Source organism: Juglans regia, chromosome 1 (assembly GCF_001411555.2).
Source record: "Juglans regia cultivar Chandler chromosome 1, Walnut 2.0, whole genome shotgun sequence".
NCBI lineage: Eukaryota > Viridiplantae > Streptophyta > Magnoliopsida > Fagales > Juglandaceae > Juglans > Juglans regia.
This window is the reverse complement of record NC_049901.1, coordinates 13874395-13891122: the sequence shown is the minus strand read 5'-3', so window position 1 is coordinate 13891122 and position 16728 is coordinate 13874395. Positions and strand designations below refer to the sequence as shown.

At 36.5% G+C, this 16728-nt stretch overlaps 1 protein-coding gene across 1 annotated transcript; it reads left to right on the top strand.

The window, feature by feature from the left end:
- Window positions 1-13271: 13271 nt before the first annotated feature.
- Window positions 13272-14433, top strand: LOC109013318 (protein MIZU-KUSSEI 1-like). The gene has a single exon (XM_018995357.2). The coding sequence runs from the start codon at window positions 13338-13340 to the stop codon at window positions 14073-14075; it is 738 nt and encodes a 245-aa protein (XP_018850902.1). The 5' UTR covers window positions 13272-13337; the 3' UTR covers window positions 14076-14433.
- The last annotated feature ends 2295 nt before the right edge of the window (window positions 14434-16728 follow it).

Sequence of the window (16728 nt, the reverse complement as noted above, 5' to 3'; positions counted from 1 at the left end):
TAACCTATAAATTATGTTGAGAGGTGACTTGATTCCTGTTCAAAAAGCGTCTCTACAGGTTGAAAAAACTCATGTTAGATTGACAATTGCTCAATAATCAACTCGAGCGGGAATCAGGCAGAGAGTTTGCTTGTCACTCAGTCAACATTTAGCTCAAGCGAGCGTCAACCCTAATGTTCGCTTGAGCCTCGCTCGACATGCCACTCGAGTGAATGTTGAAAATTAGGGCTTCTCTTGCTGTCCAATATAAATACATGCTATTCTCATTGTATTTTGAGACATAGACACTTTAAGCAGCTAATATATATATATATATATATATATAGAGAGAGAGAGAGAGAGAGAGAGAGAGAGAGAGTGATATCATTTTGTGAGAATCCTACGAGTTCATTGAGTGTATTGGGGCTCTGGGATTGAGGATTTTATGATTGATCTTTTGCACTCCACTTTTATTGATAGTAAGTTCATTGAGATTGACCTAGCCAGTGGACATAGTGGTAGGACCCCATGTTTTGTGGCCCATAGCAAACCACTAGCCTTGTCAAGACAAGGCTAGACAACTCCACAGCAATGTTAGCCATGCCCATGGCCCCTGGGCCAGCCTAGTCCACCCATGGGCTCATGCATGCCATGGGTCAACTTGGCCCATGTTAATTATGTTATTGCTTATTTTTTATTTTATTTTAATTATTTATTTTTCAAGGGACCTATTGGGAGTTTTCAAGTTGTAATCCTTATAAATAAGACCCTTAGTCTTTGCATTTACATCTTTTGAACCTTTGGCAAATTCCCTAAGTGGGTAAACTTGTTCTTGAGATCACCTTTTCGGTGCTAGGCACTTGGGCTACTTGGGTGCAATTCGTGAATCCCTAGTAGAGAATCATTATCTTGCAATTCGTGAATATGTGTGATTCAACTTATCTTGTTCTTGCAACTTGGTGCAATTCGTGAATCCAAGTTGTATTATCTTTGTTATTTTTAAGTTTATTTCAACTATTGTGCAGTCCGTGAATCAATAGTTGAAGTGCTATCTTATTCATCCATTGTTCATCCATTATCTTCATTGTTCTTATTTTCCATTTTGTTCATCTACACTTTATTGCATATCTAAATATTCATATAAACCAAAAAGAGTCTTCATATTCTTTTGTTGAGTCCATTCATCTTTGTACATTCTTGACTTAGTGGTGAAGTTGTTAATCATTGTGCTCTTGAATATTCGTACGTATTCATCCATATATTTCCTTGCATCCATTTTGATCCACCCATACACAAATTTCGACCACCACATGTGTTTGCCCTAATTTTCATATTTGGTCATATCCCAAAATACCCTTCATCCAATCCAACTAAGCCTAAGCCGTGAGTCATACTTACCATACTTGGCTTGCCCATAAATCTTCACAACCATAAAACCCTAGCCATCCACCTCAAGTCCTTATAAGATAATCCATTCCTTTTAGGAGTCTTGCCTCCATCCACTCTCACAAACCCTAGCTACCCCTCAAGAGTCCCCCGTTTGGAAACTTCCTTAATTCAATGAAAGTTGACTCATTCCAATTCCTTAAATCTCTCAACTCCTCCCATAGATCTAGTCAACCAAAGACTCCATCATCTTGCCATATTCAAATCCAAATCCTATCTCCTTTAAAGTTAAGGAGCAATCCTAGACTCATTCAAACTCCATCTCATCTACAATATCCAATCCCTCAAATCTCTCATTCCCTACAATCACTCAAGTCAACCAAAGATCCCAATCTTATCTTGCCATATTCAAATCCTATCTTCCATCTCCTAATCTCTAAACTCAAGGAGCAACCCTAGACTCATTCAAACACTTTTCAAACTATAGCATCTCATCCAAGGCTCCAACCCTAGTCCATCTCTTCCCAATCTCAAAATCATCCTTGGCCACCACATAAAACTCTAGCTACACTTCACCATACCAACCCTAATTATCTTACAAGTGGCCCCAACATCAAGCACAATTTTCAAGCCATTCCACTTAGCATCAAACACCCTTATTCATCCATTAGAACACCCAAACTCATCATCATCTCCATCATCTCCATCATTTCATCACTCAAACACTATGTTATTGTTAAAGGCCAATCAAGTTGGCAAGGTCACTCGATCATCATCCTCACGAAGGCAAACTCGTGGTCCTTAGTGTTAGGGACAAGACCAGGGTCCTTAACACGTAGGCACACATTGAGTCAAACTACTTAAATCTTGATGTTCTTTGTGTGATTGTCGATTTTCTTTTGATTTGCTTCCGCTACTTCACTTTAACTTAGCCGTTGATAGCCAGTTAATCCCAACAAACTAGTATCAGAGCACCAGGCTCTGTGCGAGATCTTGAGGGATGGCTATGGAAAAGTCTAAAGTGGAGAGATTCAACGGTCAAAACAGTTTCAGTTTATGGTGAATCAAGATGAATGCTTTGCTATAACAACAAGGTTTGTCAAAGGTACTAGATGGAAAGGTGTCTGATGATTCTCCTACACTGTCGAGAGAAGAAGAAGAGAAAGAACATGGTGACTGTCACAATCTGATGGAGTTTAGAGAGAGAATGCTAATGAGGAGATCGCTACTGGTTTTAGAATAAACTTGAGAGCCTGTATATAAAGAAATCGCTCACAAACCGTTTGTATATGAAGCAATTGTTATACACATTCAAAATGAAGGAAGGTACTCCTATATCCGGATATCTAGATGAATTTAATAAGATTATTATGGATTTGAAGAATATTGACATTAAGCTTAAAGAGGAAGATCAAGTCTGAATTGTTTTGTGTTCGTTGCCTATGTCGTTTGATAATTTTGTGAATTCAATGTTGTATGACAGAGATACTATTTCCTTGGTAGATGCAAAATCTATTTTAAATTCTAAAGAATTGATAACTAAATTGAATTTGAAAGGCACAGATAATCAAGCAAGTGGTTTGTTTCTTAAGAGTTTCTCTAGAAGGAGTAGATCCAGTGAGAGAGGTTCAGAGAAGAACATGGGTAAATCCATGGGCAGTTCATAGTCAAATTTTCACAAGAAAAAATTAGAATGTCTTTATTGTCATAAGTTTGGTCATTACAAGAATGAGTGTCCTAGACCGAAAATAATGAACGAAGGCACTAGTTCCTTTAATGTCGTTAGCATTTCTGATGATAAGTTTAATGGCTTAGATATTGTCGTAGAAATTAGCGACTCCAATAGTCGCTTTGGTGATAAGTGGGTTATGAGCTCAGTTTGTAGTTCTCATATGTGTCCCAATAGGGACTGGTTCACTTACTACAAGCCAGTCAACAGTGGTTCTATTCTAATAGGAAATGATATGGCTTGTAAAATTGCTATGACTACTTCAGTTAGGATTAAGATGTTTGATGGGATTATCAGGACATTATCTAACGTCCGACATATACCATATTTGAAGAAAAATCTTATTTCATTAGGCATTCTTGATTCTTTGAGTTTTCGGTATACTGATGAAGGTGGAGCAATCAGAGTCAATAAAGGCTCCATGATTGTAATGAAATAAGGTAAGACAGACGATCTTTATTTTCTTTAGAGCAGTACAATGACTGGTGCAGATGCGGTGTCTATTTCAGATGATCCAGACTTAGACATTACTCGTTTGTGGCACATGCGTTTGGGTCAAATGAGTGAAAATGAGATATCTATTTAAGTAAGCAGGGTCTGTTGTGTGATCAGAAGATTAAAAAACTTGAATTTTGTGAATATTGTATTTTTGGTAAACAGTGCATGGTTCAATTTACAACAGGGGTTTATAGAACTAAAAGTACTATGGACAATATTCATTTTGATCTTTGGGGATGTTCCATCGAAATGTGGAGCTCAGTAGTTACTCACATTTATTGATAATTACTCAAGAAAGGTTTGGATTTATTTTTTGAAACAACATAGCGATGCATTTGCTAACTTCAAACAATGGAAGACTTTTACGGAGGTGATATCCACTTCAAATTGATAATGGCATGAAATTTTACGGAGGTGAGTTTGATGAATTTTGCAAAGATGAAGGTATTGTCAAGCACCACACAATTAGACACACTCCACAACAAAAAGGAGTAGCTGAATGGATGAATAGGACTCTCTTAGAGAGAGCCCGCAGTATGCTTTCGAATGCCGGCTTGTCTAAAAATTATTGGGTTGAAGTAGTCAACACAGCTTGCTATTTGGTTAACTGTTCTCCAGCCACAACTATTGAATTTAAAACTCCAAATGAGGTATTTTCTGGTACTCCTACTGATTATTCAAATTTGATTTTTTTTTTTTTTTTGATAAGTAAAAATATTGTATATATCAAAAGGAGAAACCAGTTACACTGAGTGTAAACAAGAAAACACCTTACCCAAAATGACCCAACAAGCCCCTAATGACCCAACAAGCCCATATATTTTTTTTTTTTTGTCCTGCATATTTTCATGTTAATGAAGGAAAACTTGAGTGAAGGGCAAAAAAGGGCATATTAATTGGATATGCTAGTGTGGTGTAATGATTCAAGTTGTAGTGTACTGATCCTAAATCACCCAAGTTTGTAATTAGCATGGATGTTGTATTTGATGAACAATCTATGCTTAATCCGAGAAAAGAGTTTGTTGTATCTACAAGTGAAGTGCAGGGTAATGGCAAGAAGGTGGAGTTGCAGGTTGAAATTTCACAAGGGGTGTTAGGCAACATCCAAGATCATGTTATTGCTGATGAGCATGATTCTAATTCTAATAGTAGCGCACATGATGAGCAAGACTATAGTATAGCTAACAAAGGAGGTAGATCAGGCTACCTCAGAGATATACTTATGCAGACATGGTGATGTATGCACTTACTATGGATGAGAACATTGTTGGTCACGAGTCTTCTAGTTAATTAGAAGCTGTCAAGAGTAAGGAATTTGTACAGTAGTGCGCAACGATGACAAAAAAGATTGAGTCTCTTAAAAAAAATAAAACCTGAGATTTGATTAAGTTGCCTAAGAAGACAAAGACTATTGGTTGCAAATGGATCTTCAAGAGAAAGGAAGGAGTCCAAGGGTTGCAAATGCAAGGTACAAGACACGCTTAGTTACAAAGGCCTACAATTAGTGAGAAGGTGTGGACTTCAATGAAATTTTCTCTTCAGTTGTGAAACACAACTCAATCTGCGTGTTGCTAGCCATGGTTGCCTCGTATGATCTAGAGCTACAACAACTTGATGTTAAAATAGCTTTTCTGCATTGTGAGCTTGAGGAGACCATTTACATGCATCATCCAGAGGGGCTCATTGTTAAAGGTAAAGAAGATCATGTGTGCAAATTGAAGAAATTATTATATGGTTTGATGCAGTCTTCGAAGCAATGGTAGAAGCATTTTGATTCTTGTATGATTGATCGTGGTTATTTGTGGAGTAGCTATGATAGTTGTGTTTATTACAGACAATTTTTTGATGGGTCTTTAATTTATTTGCTACTTTATGTTGCTTATATGCTTATTATTCCCAAAGGCATGTCTGATGTTAGTTTGTTGAAAAGTCAACTCAATAATGAGTTTGAAATAAATGACTTGGGTGCTGCAAATAAGATTTTGTGGATCAAAATCCACAAAAATAGGAAAACTGTTAAGTTGTACTTGTCCCTGAGAAAGCACATTGAGAATGTTCTTGAATGATTTGGAATCTCCAATTTCGAACCATTAAGTACACTACTTGCTACATATTTTAAATTTTCAGCATCCCTATCTCCTTAGACTGACGAGGTAGAACAATTCATGTCAAGTGTTTCATACTCTAGTTTAGTGGGCAGTATTATGTATGTAATGGTCTGTAATCGTCCAGACATTTTACAACAATGAGCGTTGTCAGCAAGTATAGGGCTAATTCGGATAAAGTTCAATGATAGGCTATGAAATGGATATTTAGGTATTTGAAAGGGACTTCGAATTTTGGCTTAGTCTATGAAAAAGAAACTGATTTCAGCTCTAGGGTCATTGGTTATGTTCATTTTGATTATGCTAGAGAACTTAGACAAGAGAAGATTACTGATAGGGTATGTTTTTACTTTTTGTGGCTCTACAATCCACCTTTGCTTTATCAACTGTAGAAGCAAAATATATGGCAGCAGTAGAAGTTGTGAAAGAAGCCTTTTGGTTGAAAGGTTTGATTCAGTGAGTTGGGACTACAACAAGATGGAATTTCAGTATTTTGTGATAGCCAGAACACAATACATTTGATGAAAAATTAAATGTATCATGAGAGAACCAAACACATTGATGTCAGGTATCATTTTCTTCGAGAGGTTGTTACAGAAGGTGTAACAGAAATTCAGAATATTGCTACCACTGAGAATCCAGCAGATATAATGACGAAACTCGTTCCAGTGTACAAGTACAAACTTTGTTTGGAGATCAGGGTCTGTGATTTTCTTAAGGGATATGGTGGATGGGGTTGGCTCTTTGTTTAATGGATTTTGTTTTAGGCTTGACGGAATTCAAGCCAATGTGAAGATTTGTTGAAAGGTGGCTTGATTCCTGTTGAAAATGTGCCTATACCAGTTGTTCGATCAAGTGGTGGTTCTGCTGCTAGAGCGAAGCTATAGACAGATTGTCGGATCAACAATCGCTTGACAGTTAGCTCGAGCAAGACCTAGCGAGAGAGTTTGCTCGTCACTTGTTCGACACTCAGCTCGAACGAGCGTTAACCCTAATGTTCGCTCTAGCATCGCTCGACACACCGCTCGAGTGAATGTTGAGAATTAGAGCTTTTCGCATCGTACAGTATAAACACATGTTATTCTCATTGTATTTTGACACTTTTGAGCAGTCGATATATAGAGAGAGATATATATATATATATATATACATCCTTTTGTGAGAATCATGAAAGTTCATTGGGTGTATTGGGACTCTGGAATTGAGGATTTTGTGATTGATCTCTTGTACCCTCACCTTTAGTGATAGTAAATTCATTGAAACCAACCCCGCCACTTATGTAGGCTCACATTGAGTCCAACCACTTAAATTTTGGTTTTTTTGTGTGATTGTTGATTTTCTTTTGATTTGCTTCCACTATTTCACTTTAAGTTAACTGCAGATAACTAGTTAATCCCAACAAATTATAATACAATCAAAACACACGAAAACAGAAAAGAAGAAGAAAGAAATGTTGAATCTGATCAGGACACTATCTCGTCAGTTTGTAATTCAGTGGGGATTGAGTAACTTCTCGATCATTTTCGTCCTCTTGATGGAGTTCTTACATTGGACCCAAGGGTTGAACAATCAATTATAATGAAGAAGTAACATCAAAAAGTCGGGTAAAAGATTTAATTTACAGGATGATTTTAGGATTAAATTTTCTAGTTGATCAAATCATGTCATGTAAGTAGGGCTGTAAATAAGCCAGCTTGTTCGATAGTCTACTTGGTACTTGCTCGGTTAAACTCGAATCAAACTCGACTCATAAAAAAAAAACATGCCCGTGAAAGCAGATACCCACTCGAATATTAGTAAATGACACGTACCCAATAAAATTTGACTCGACTCGATTAAGGCTCGTTAAGACCCGCTCGTTTATGTCCGAGTTGACTTGATTAAAACTCATTCATATATTAATAAATATATACATACATATATATATATACATGCGTGTGTGTATTAGCTAATAATATAAACATAACACTTTTATAATTAAATATATAATATTTAACCTAATTACTTATACTTATATATTTAATATACTTTATAGTTATATTTTATAATTTATACAATAATTAGTCGATAAGATTTAATAATTTCATATACTAGTATGTGGAACTATATATGTTATCATATTATGTGTATGTATTAATAATTTATGTAGGCATATAATATATTGTTATTATGAATAAATATCAACTAATTAGATATTAATTATTTATCAATTTTTAAAATAGTATAGTTCAATAGATATTCTACTTGTTAGTTGTACATTTTCAATATTAGATTTTTTATTTTTTTTATTTATCTACTTTATTAATTATTAAATCTTATTCAAAAAATAAAAAAAATAAATACATCGCTCGAGATGAAAGTTTAGCTTATTGAATCGAGCTCGAACAAAGATTAAAAAAAATCTCGAGCTCGAGCTCAAATTTTTTGAGTCGAGCCGAACTCAACAAGCCAAAGATCGGTTCGGTTTAGCTCGATTACAGCCTTTCGTGTAAGCAACATTGAGAATATGTCCTACACATGAACCATTTATAAATATAATTTTTCTGGTTGATCTCCATCCTTGCTAAGCATAGAATTAATTTAAGCTGCTGGCTGTATTATGCAATGATAGCGCATATTATGATGTGATGGAAAATATACCAGTATGAGTCCATATTTTGAGATCTAATCCATATTTTTAACTAATAACCTCGTCACAATGATCAACTTGCGCGCACATAGATACTATATATATATGAAACACGTAATAGGATATTATATATTCCTCCATGCATTGTTCTGATTATGAATGCCTGGCCTGGCCTGGGAGTAGGGTAACGTCTAAGGAATGTTTGTCTAATTTTTTTCTTTTTATCTAGTGATTAACGAAGTGTTTTTTAATGATATTGTGAATTTTTTATTTTTTTTAAAATGTTTATGATGATTAAAAAAATACATGAAAATAAAAGAAAATAAAAATAAAAAAATGAAATATACATTCAGGACATATTTTCGGGCTACTTTTTTGTTAGTAGTAGCAGTTCTTTTTAGTTAATTGAGAATATTATCATATTTAAATTATGTTAAAACTCTAATTATTTATATAGTTATACTTTTTTAAAAATATTTAACAAAATTTCATCATTTATTAAATGATGAAATATTAGTATTTTATAAATTAAATTTGATAATTTATTTATGATATGATATTTATATGTTAATTATCTATTTTAAATTAATTTAAATAAGTATTTAAATTTTTACCATTTGATCAAATTTGGAGAGTTATGATGAAGGGTTAGATTTAAATCCTAAAAAGTTTCATTTTTGTCTCGCTTTGTCTTTCTCCCTCTCTCTCCTTCCGCTCAACCACGTCTTCCCTCTCTCACCCTTTTTTTTTTTTACCTAGTGATTAAGGAAGTGTTTTCTAATAATGTTGTGATTTTTTTTATTTTTTTTAAATGTTTATGATGATTAAAAAAATACATGAAAAAAAAGAAAAATAAAAAAGTGAAATACACATTCAGAACACATTTTCGGACTACTTTTTCGGCAGCTGTAGCAGTTCTCTTTAGTTAATTAAGAATATTCTCATATTTAAATTATGTTAAAACTCTAATTATTTATATAACTTTACTTTTTTAAAAATATTTAACAAAATTTCATCATTTATTTAATGATGAAAGATTAGTATTTTATAAATTAAATTTGATAATTTATTTTTCATACGATATTTATATGTTAATTATCTATTTTAAATTAATTTAAATTAATATTTAAATTTTCACCATTGATCAAATTTGGAGAGTTATGATGAAGGGTTAGATTTAAATCCCAAAAAGTTTCTTTTCCCCTCAGTTTCTCTTTCTCCCTCTCTCTCCTTCCGCTCAGCCACGTCTTGTCTCCCTCACCCGATCTCCTCCCTCAAGCAATCGTGCGCCACCGTGGCTGTCACCGACCACGTCACCAGCTTCCCCTCACACTGGCGAGCAAACCCTACCGTCGAAGCCTCTTGGCAGCTTCTTCCTTCGCCACACACGAGCAACCCGAAATGGGTCTCAACGCTTGCACCACAGCGGCTCAGCCCCTGCGCCACTGGACCACCACCATCGAGCTCCTCTTCCTCCGGCGATCACCCCCATGGACCCAAGCCATCGTCGAAGCCCCCATGGCAGCCCTCGTCTCCCCGCAACTCCCTCTCCCGCATGGGTCTCACACAGTTTCTCCACCATACCGATGTTGTACGTTGTCCCCACGCCACCGCACCATCACCATCACCATTGAGCTCCTCTTCCTCCGGCGACCACCCCCATGGACCCAAGCCACCGTCGAAGCCCCCATAGCAGCCCTCGTCTCCCCATAATTTCCTCTCCCGAAATGAGTCTATCTGTTTATTGATCTTTACATATAATTCAACTAAGATATTGTATGCGGTGATTTTGGTGATTTTGTGAAGATGATTGCTGTGAGGATGTAGATATGAACGAATAAGGGAAGCGTAAAATAAGAATACTATTTATCACTGTTTATTACTGTTCATATTACTATTCATCGGGCGATTCACACTTTTAAGTGTAAGGAGATATATATATATATATATATATATATATATATATATATGGCCTGGCCTGAGTTTTATATATATAAATAACCCGACAAGGATCACCCAGTTTAGGGGATGCGTTTTTAAAAGATACTAGATGACTTATGTTCCATTTGGTTGATAGACTCAATTGAGATTAACTCAGTTCAGTCTGATTTTAAACTAATTTTAACATATACACACATAACTTTCAAATTATTAAACTTTTTTTTTTAAATGAATCATCTCATTAATAAGAACAGATCAATTACAGAGTTTGTCAAACAAGACATTACCTGAGATAAACTCAGGACTCTCCTCGATTATTACAATCTCAAATTATTAAACTTATCTCAACTCAAAACATCTTTACATGTGAGACTCATAACTTTTTTCAATTCAACACTTCTTTCCATGTTGGACCTACAATTTTTTTCAACTTCACATAAATATATCTTAACATCCAAACACATTTAAACTCATCTTTGGTAGACCCCACAAAACTCACTCCATCATTTCAATTCATTACCATTTATAAAGAGCTCAACTTAACTCAACATCTAAATACAGTTTAAATATATCCAAAATCCCAATATGTCAGTCGATCGTTTAGGCCGAAACATAATATAGTCACTTATAGTAATGAATTAAGTCTTTTTTATATGGGAATCAAAATAACCCATCGAAAAGTTTGTAGTCGTTAAACATTAATGTCACGTGTTTCAACTCCTCGTAGTACGTTATCTAAAAGTGATATATGATTCATGAAGCCCCATCTCGTGTAATTAAGCAACAGGGCAAAATCCAGAACGCTCTCCCTTCTCTCTAAACTCCCTCGAACACCAGATCCAGCTAGAGGGCGTGGGAGCTTCGGCTCTTTCCTTCCCCCCTCCATTCTCCTTTGTTTGATTTCTTTTCCTATGTAGTGTTTTTGGTTTTATTTTTGTGTTTTTTATAGGGAGAATTACTGTTCGGGTCCTTCCAACGTCTATTAGCCAACACGTGCCCCACCTGGATGCTGCCCAGCCGCCGATCTTCAAAACCATCGAACACAGCGCCTAACGAAGTGGAGCATAGCCCGCACGCGCGGGTTGAAGCCTCGAAGCTTGTCGGCGCGTGGCCCTCACGCACCCCTGAGGGGCCTTCTGCCGATGCAATGCTCGGCATTTCTGGCATCTCTGACTCTAAGACTTCAAGGATCAACCGTCGGCCTTCCTTCTAGAGTGGCACGTGTCTTGCACGCACCACTACTGACTCTTTGTGTGTCGTACCTTTGTTTTTGCAAGGTTTTCTTACTCGAGTGAGGTGTTAAGCTGCCTGGATTGGACGCAATCTGGGGCAAAAGCTGGTCGAGAGGGGCAGGCGATGCTATGGCTACTGGTCGTGCGGCCAGTGCTCGTGCGTAGGAGCCGCCTGCACAGTGGAGGCTGGTGTCTGTGTGAGAGCTGGGTGCTCATGCCGTCTGGGCTCGTGAAGCCGATGCTTGCGGTGGGCATGCCGTCGGGTCTCACGTCAATGCTCTTGGAAAGCGGCGGTAGCAGAGAGTTTTTACGTGTTTATTTTTTTTAATGTGTTTCTTTTTTCAGTTTTTGTTTTTTTTATTAATAAAAAAGAAATATGCTATTGGACTTGTGTCCATAGCAGCAAAATCTCATACTCCTCCTCCCTGAGAGGACGGAGGGGGCGAGTGCTTCTTTTCTTCGGAAGAGGGGTCGTATAGTTTTGTTTTTATAGAGCGCTTTCGCTATTAGGAGAGAGTTTTTAGAAGTTAAGACAATTTTCCGTCACAAAGAAATTTGTATACGAGGTGCCCCAGAGCAGATGCGTAGGTTGGCTTATAGTCCGGATTTTTCCTGTATTGACAAGTCACAGCTGTAACTTCAATTCATTGAATGAAATAAAGTCTGTTTCCATATATATATATATATATGAGCAACTGGGCAGTTGAGATTACGTGTGGATAAATTTGGGTTGAGATTTCGAACTTAATCGTTTTGATCAATAGTTTATGAGTTATTTTATTTTTAAATTAATGTGTAGAGCACACCATCAATATCACTTAAATGCAGGTAAGATTTTGTTTGTAAAATTTAATTTTAAAATTTATCTTTCAAATTAAATTCTTTTATATAAAGATTTTATTAAGTGTACTTCATACTTATTTTGGATGGTAAAATTGTTCATAATATATATCCTAATTCTCCTCCTAATAAATGAACGGGTGCGTATCAATAAAATAGCAACAATTTGTATTGTAATTAATAAAATAGCCTAATTAAAAAGTATGGGTGACAATATATGACACGACTTGTTAACTTAACTCGAACACGACACGCTAATAGCGAGTTTGGGTTTAGTCCTAACGGGTTGACCTGTTAAGACGCGATTACTTAACGGGTCAACCCGTTTTGACCCGTTATAGCACGTTAATATTACACATTAAGAAAGTTAAAATTACAATTATACCCTTATACTTAAAAATAAAATTGTTGAGATTTTAATTCCGATATTTTTATTATTTGGATTATAATTTTGGACTCGTAATTAGTTTTATATTTTTAATAGATATTATGATTTTAACATTTATACAAAATTATGCTAAACTTAATCAGTTTAAACTATTAATTTCGGATCTATTCAACCAGTTTATATAAACGAGTTGAAACGGATCGGCTTAGGTCATGTTAACCTATTTCATTGAACTCACTAATGAGTCAAAACAGGTCATGTCGTGTCAGCCCATTATTTTAGTGAGTCGTGATAGAGTTTAAGATTTTGACACGATAAGCTTAACATGTCGTATTTAAATTAATCTATATAGTATAATATATATGTCTTAACACGACACGAGTAGGATGAGTTGACACAATTTGACACACATGTTAAAAAGGTAAATAGACGTCATCATTGGCCGCAATTTAAGGATCCGATGACCCGTTCCATACCGCAGAACAGCACCAAACATAACGGAATGACCAAATACCCTGCTCGATCTCTCTCTCTCTCTCTCTCTCCCCCTCTCGTGGCACGTACTCTCCCATTCCTGTCTAGCTCCGCAAGGTTCTCCATGCATGCATAGATGGAGGATCTAAAAACACGTCTCACATCCAATGTAGAGTCTCCGGCGGGATCTTCAGGTACGCATCCTCCACCGATGACGCCCCACCACTCGTCCCTCGTCCAACCATCCCAGAAAAAGAAGCGCAAGACTAAAGCACTCAGAGTCTTTCGCTCCTTCTTCCGAACCTTCCCGATCATATCGCCAACGACATGCAAGATGGGATCGATCCCGCTCGGAATACCGGACTCTCATCGCACCAGCAGCGGCACCCGAGTCACCGGCACCCTGTATGGATACCGTAAAGGGCGTGTAAGCCTGTCCATGCAGGAAACCCCGAGGTGTCTTCCCACGTTGGTGGTTGAGCTAGCCATGCAGACAAACGTGTTACAAAAGGAGATGAGCTTGGGGATGGTCAGGATTGCTCTTGAATGCGAGAAGAGATCTGACAAAAACAAGAGGAGGCTCATGGACGAGACATTGTGGACATTGTATTGCAATGGGAAAAAGAGTGGCTATGGGGTTAAGAGAGAGGCTACGGAGGAGGATTTGAATGTAATGGAGCTCCTCAAGGCCGTGTCAATGGGTGCCGGTGTTCTGCCCGGGAATTCTGAGGTCGAAGGGCCGGACGGCGAGCTCGCATACATGCGTTCCCATTTCGAACACGTCGTGGGTTCCAAGGATTCCGAGACACTGTACATGTTGAGCCCGGACGGGAACAATGGACCTGAGCTTAGTATTTTCTTTGTGAGGATTTGACCAGTACGTTAACGTTCAAGCTTGATTGATGTAATATTGTGTATGAGTTACAGAGAGCTAGCTAGCTATATATACTTGCAGTGATCATGATCATGATCATGCATGCGTGCCACTTACAATGAGAAAAGTTGATGGATCAGGCCGTAAGAGCAAGGGAGACAAAAAGCTAGGGTTGATGAAAATTTGCACACACGTAGGTACGGTAACGTGAACTAATTAAAAGATACGAGCTGTGATCATGTATGCCCTCTTATTGCTTCTCATCATGATGTATTCATATAAAATAGTTTATTTTTGTAAAATAGTTTGTTTTCTTGACTAGTATTAATGTGATCAGTTTAACTCATGATATTGAAAACAATAATATCGAACCTGTCCAGCAAAATTAACCATTATTATTTTAAAAATGTGGTTTCTTAATTATTATAATTATAATTTTTTGAACTACCTACAGCTTCAGATCATGATATACAAGGGCCTTAAGAAGGCTACGTACAATAATTATAATGGTGCAAATTATTAAGTTTTGAGAAATGATAAGCGACTAGAGAGGACAAGGGCTGTATTAATATTATAGGATGAAGGAAATATCGAAGGAAATTAATTTGTTGTTCCAGAGTCTAGGAGAATTTTCATTATATATATAGAGATGTTTGCATTTTATAAGCTCTTATCTATCTCCCAGCTACTCTGTTACCAGGAAAAAAGGGAGAAGAGAAGATATCGAGGACAATTCAGCCCATCCGAGGTCTCCTAGCTAGTCTCTAAAATCTAGAGTAGTACTTACGCCTTAAGCTATTGTCGCATGCCATTCTTCTAATTAGTAGGTGCCTCGTTCTTGTCCCATCATCCTTTTATATATATATATATATATATATATATATATATATGTGCAGCTTATATAAGGGCCAGCCTATATATTTAAGGTGACTTTGTGCCTCACTAATTTTCTTCGTGGGTTTAATTGTGTGGAGCTAGCTAGCCATGGCCAGGCACTAGAAGAAATTTGGGTTTTTGAGAAGAAAATTTTTGTCCCAACAAACTGGGACAACTAATTCATACAATTTTCATCTCCATTTCATCCCAAAAAAATGTTTTGGGGATGCAATCTAGCATGTTCGAACGGATTTGAGCTTTTGGGATGAAAAAGTTGCATCCCTAGCTAACTCCCGTTTGAACGAGATGAATTTCGATTGAACAATACATACTATATTGTTTGAACGGTATTAGTTATATTGTTCAAATAAGGTTATATGATTGAGCTCTTAATTTACGCTTCATTGATTTCATTAGAGGTGCTACCCGCTCCCTACTGGGTGAGACCACGTTTCCCTGCACTCCGTCCCCGCATCCTAGGAGAGGGGTGGGATGCGGGGGCGGGGTGCGGGGCAGATTCACAATCCACCCCACCTCATATCTACTTAAATAATAGAATACATTCCACTAGATTTAAAAATTATTCATAGGTCCAAAAGTTATTATAAATATATTTTTAAACCCAAATTATAAATTTAAATTTTGTAAATATGACTATAATTTAAAAGTTATGTAGTTTTTAAATTTACTAGTGCATGTTTTGTAAACAAGTCTAACAAATTGTAATATATATTTATATATACACAATTTGTAAAACATAGGGGCGGGGTTGGGCCCTCCCGACCCCCGCTAGGGGTACTATTTGCGGGGTGGGGGCCCCGCCCCTGTATGGGCAGACCAGGGTTGCCTACCCCGCCATGAGGGGCGGGGTGGACGGGGGCGGGGCAGTGGGGTGCGGGGCCTTACTGCCCACCCCTAGGTTTCACCTTATTCGTTTTGGATGTTTAATTTACGTTCGAACCCGTTTATTTGCATTTAAATGATGCAAGTTGCTCAAACGGTTTCTACATTAAACATTTAAATGTTTTTTTAATATATAACAATAAGATCCCATAAATACAATTGAAACTCGAAATGCAAAAATTCATAAGAAATACAAGATCATAATTGTTCAAATGTTACATTAAAAATACAGAAACAAAAAAGAAAAAAAACTGTTTTTGCTTACAATTAAAATAAACCTTAATTAATTCTAAGAGATTGACAACCCAAACCATCATTCTCCACATTTGCTCACACACTTATTATTGTCCGGTCTACAACTCCAAGTGCAATTCATCTGGACTTGCTCTTGAATCTCCTGGACCAAATATTTCAACCCAATTAGTTGCAATCTTTTTTTTTTTTTAATTAGATATGATAAATTTCATTCCCAAAATAAAACGTTCAAACTTTATTATATCTAACATCTTACATCTTTTGCAAAAATCACTTGCTATTTCTGAAACACCATAATATTGGCCTACAAAATGTTTCCAAGAACCAAACATACGAAATATATACATCATTAGGCGTACACCAAGCATTCAAAATTTTTAGTAACTAACATTAAATAAATAACAATGTAAGGTACCAAAAAACAAAAAACAATATTTATAGCGAAAAACAAGGTTTTATATATTTCTAGAAAATCGACAACACTACAACAAATAAGGTCTTTTGGGATGAAAAATTTCGTCCCAAAAGACTGTATTTTCTTCCCAAAATATATTTTGGGACAAAAATAAAGTGTCTCAAGGTCGTCCCAATATCACTATCCCAAAAGATATTTTGGGAG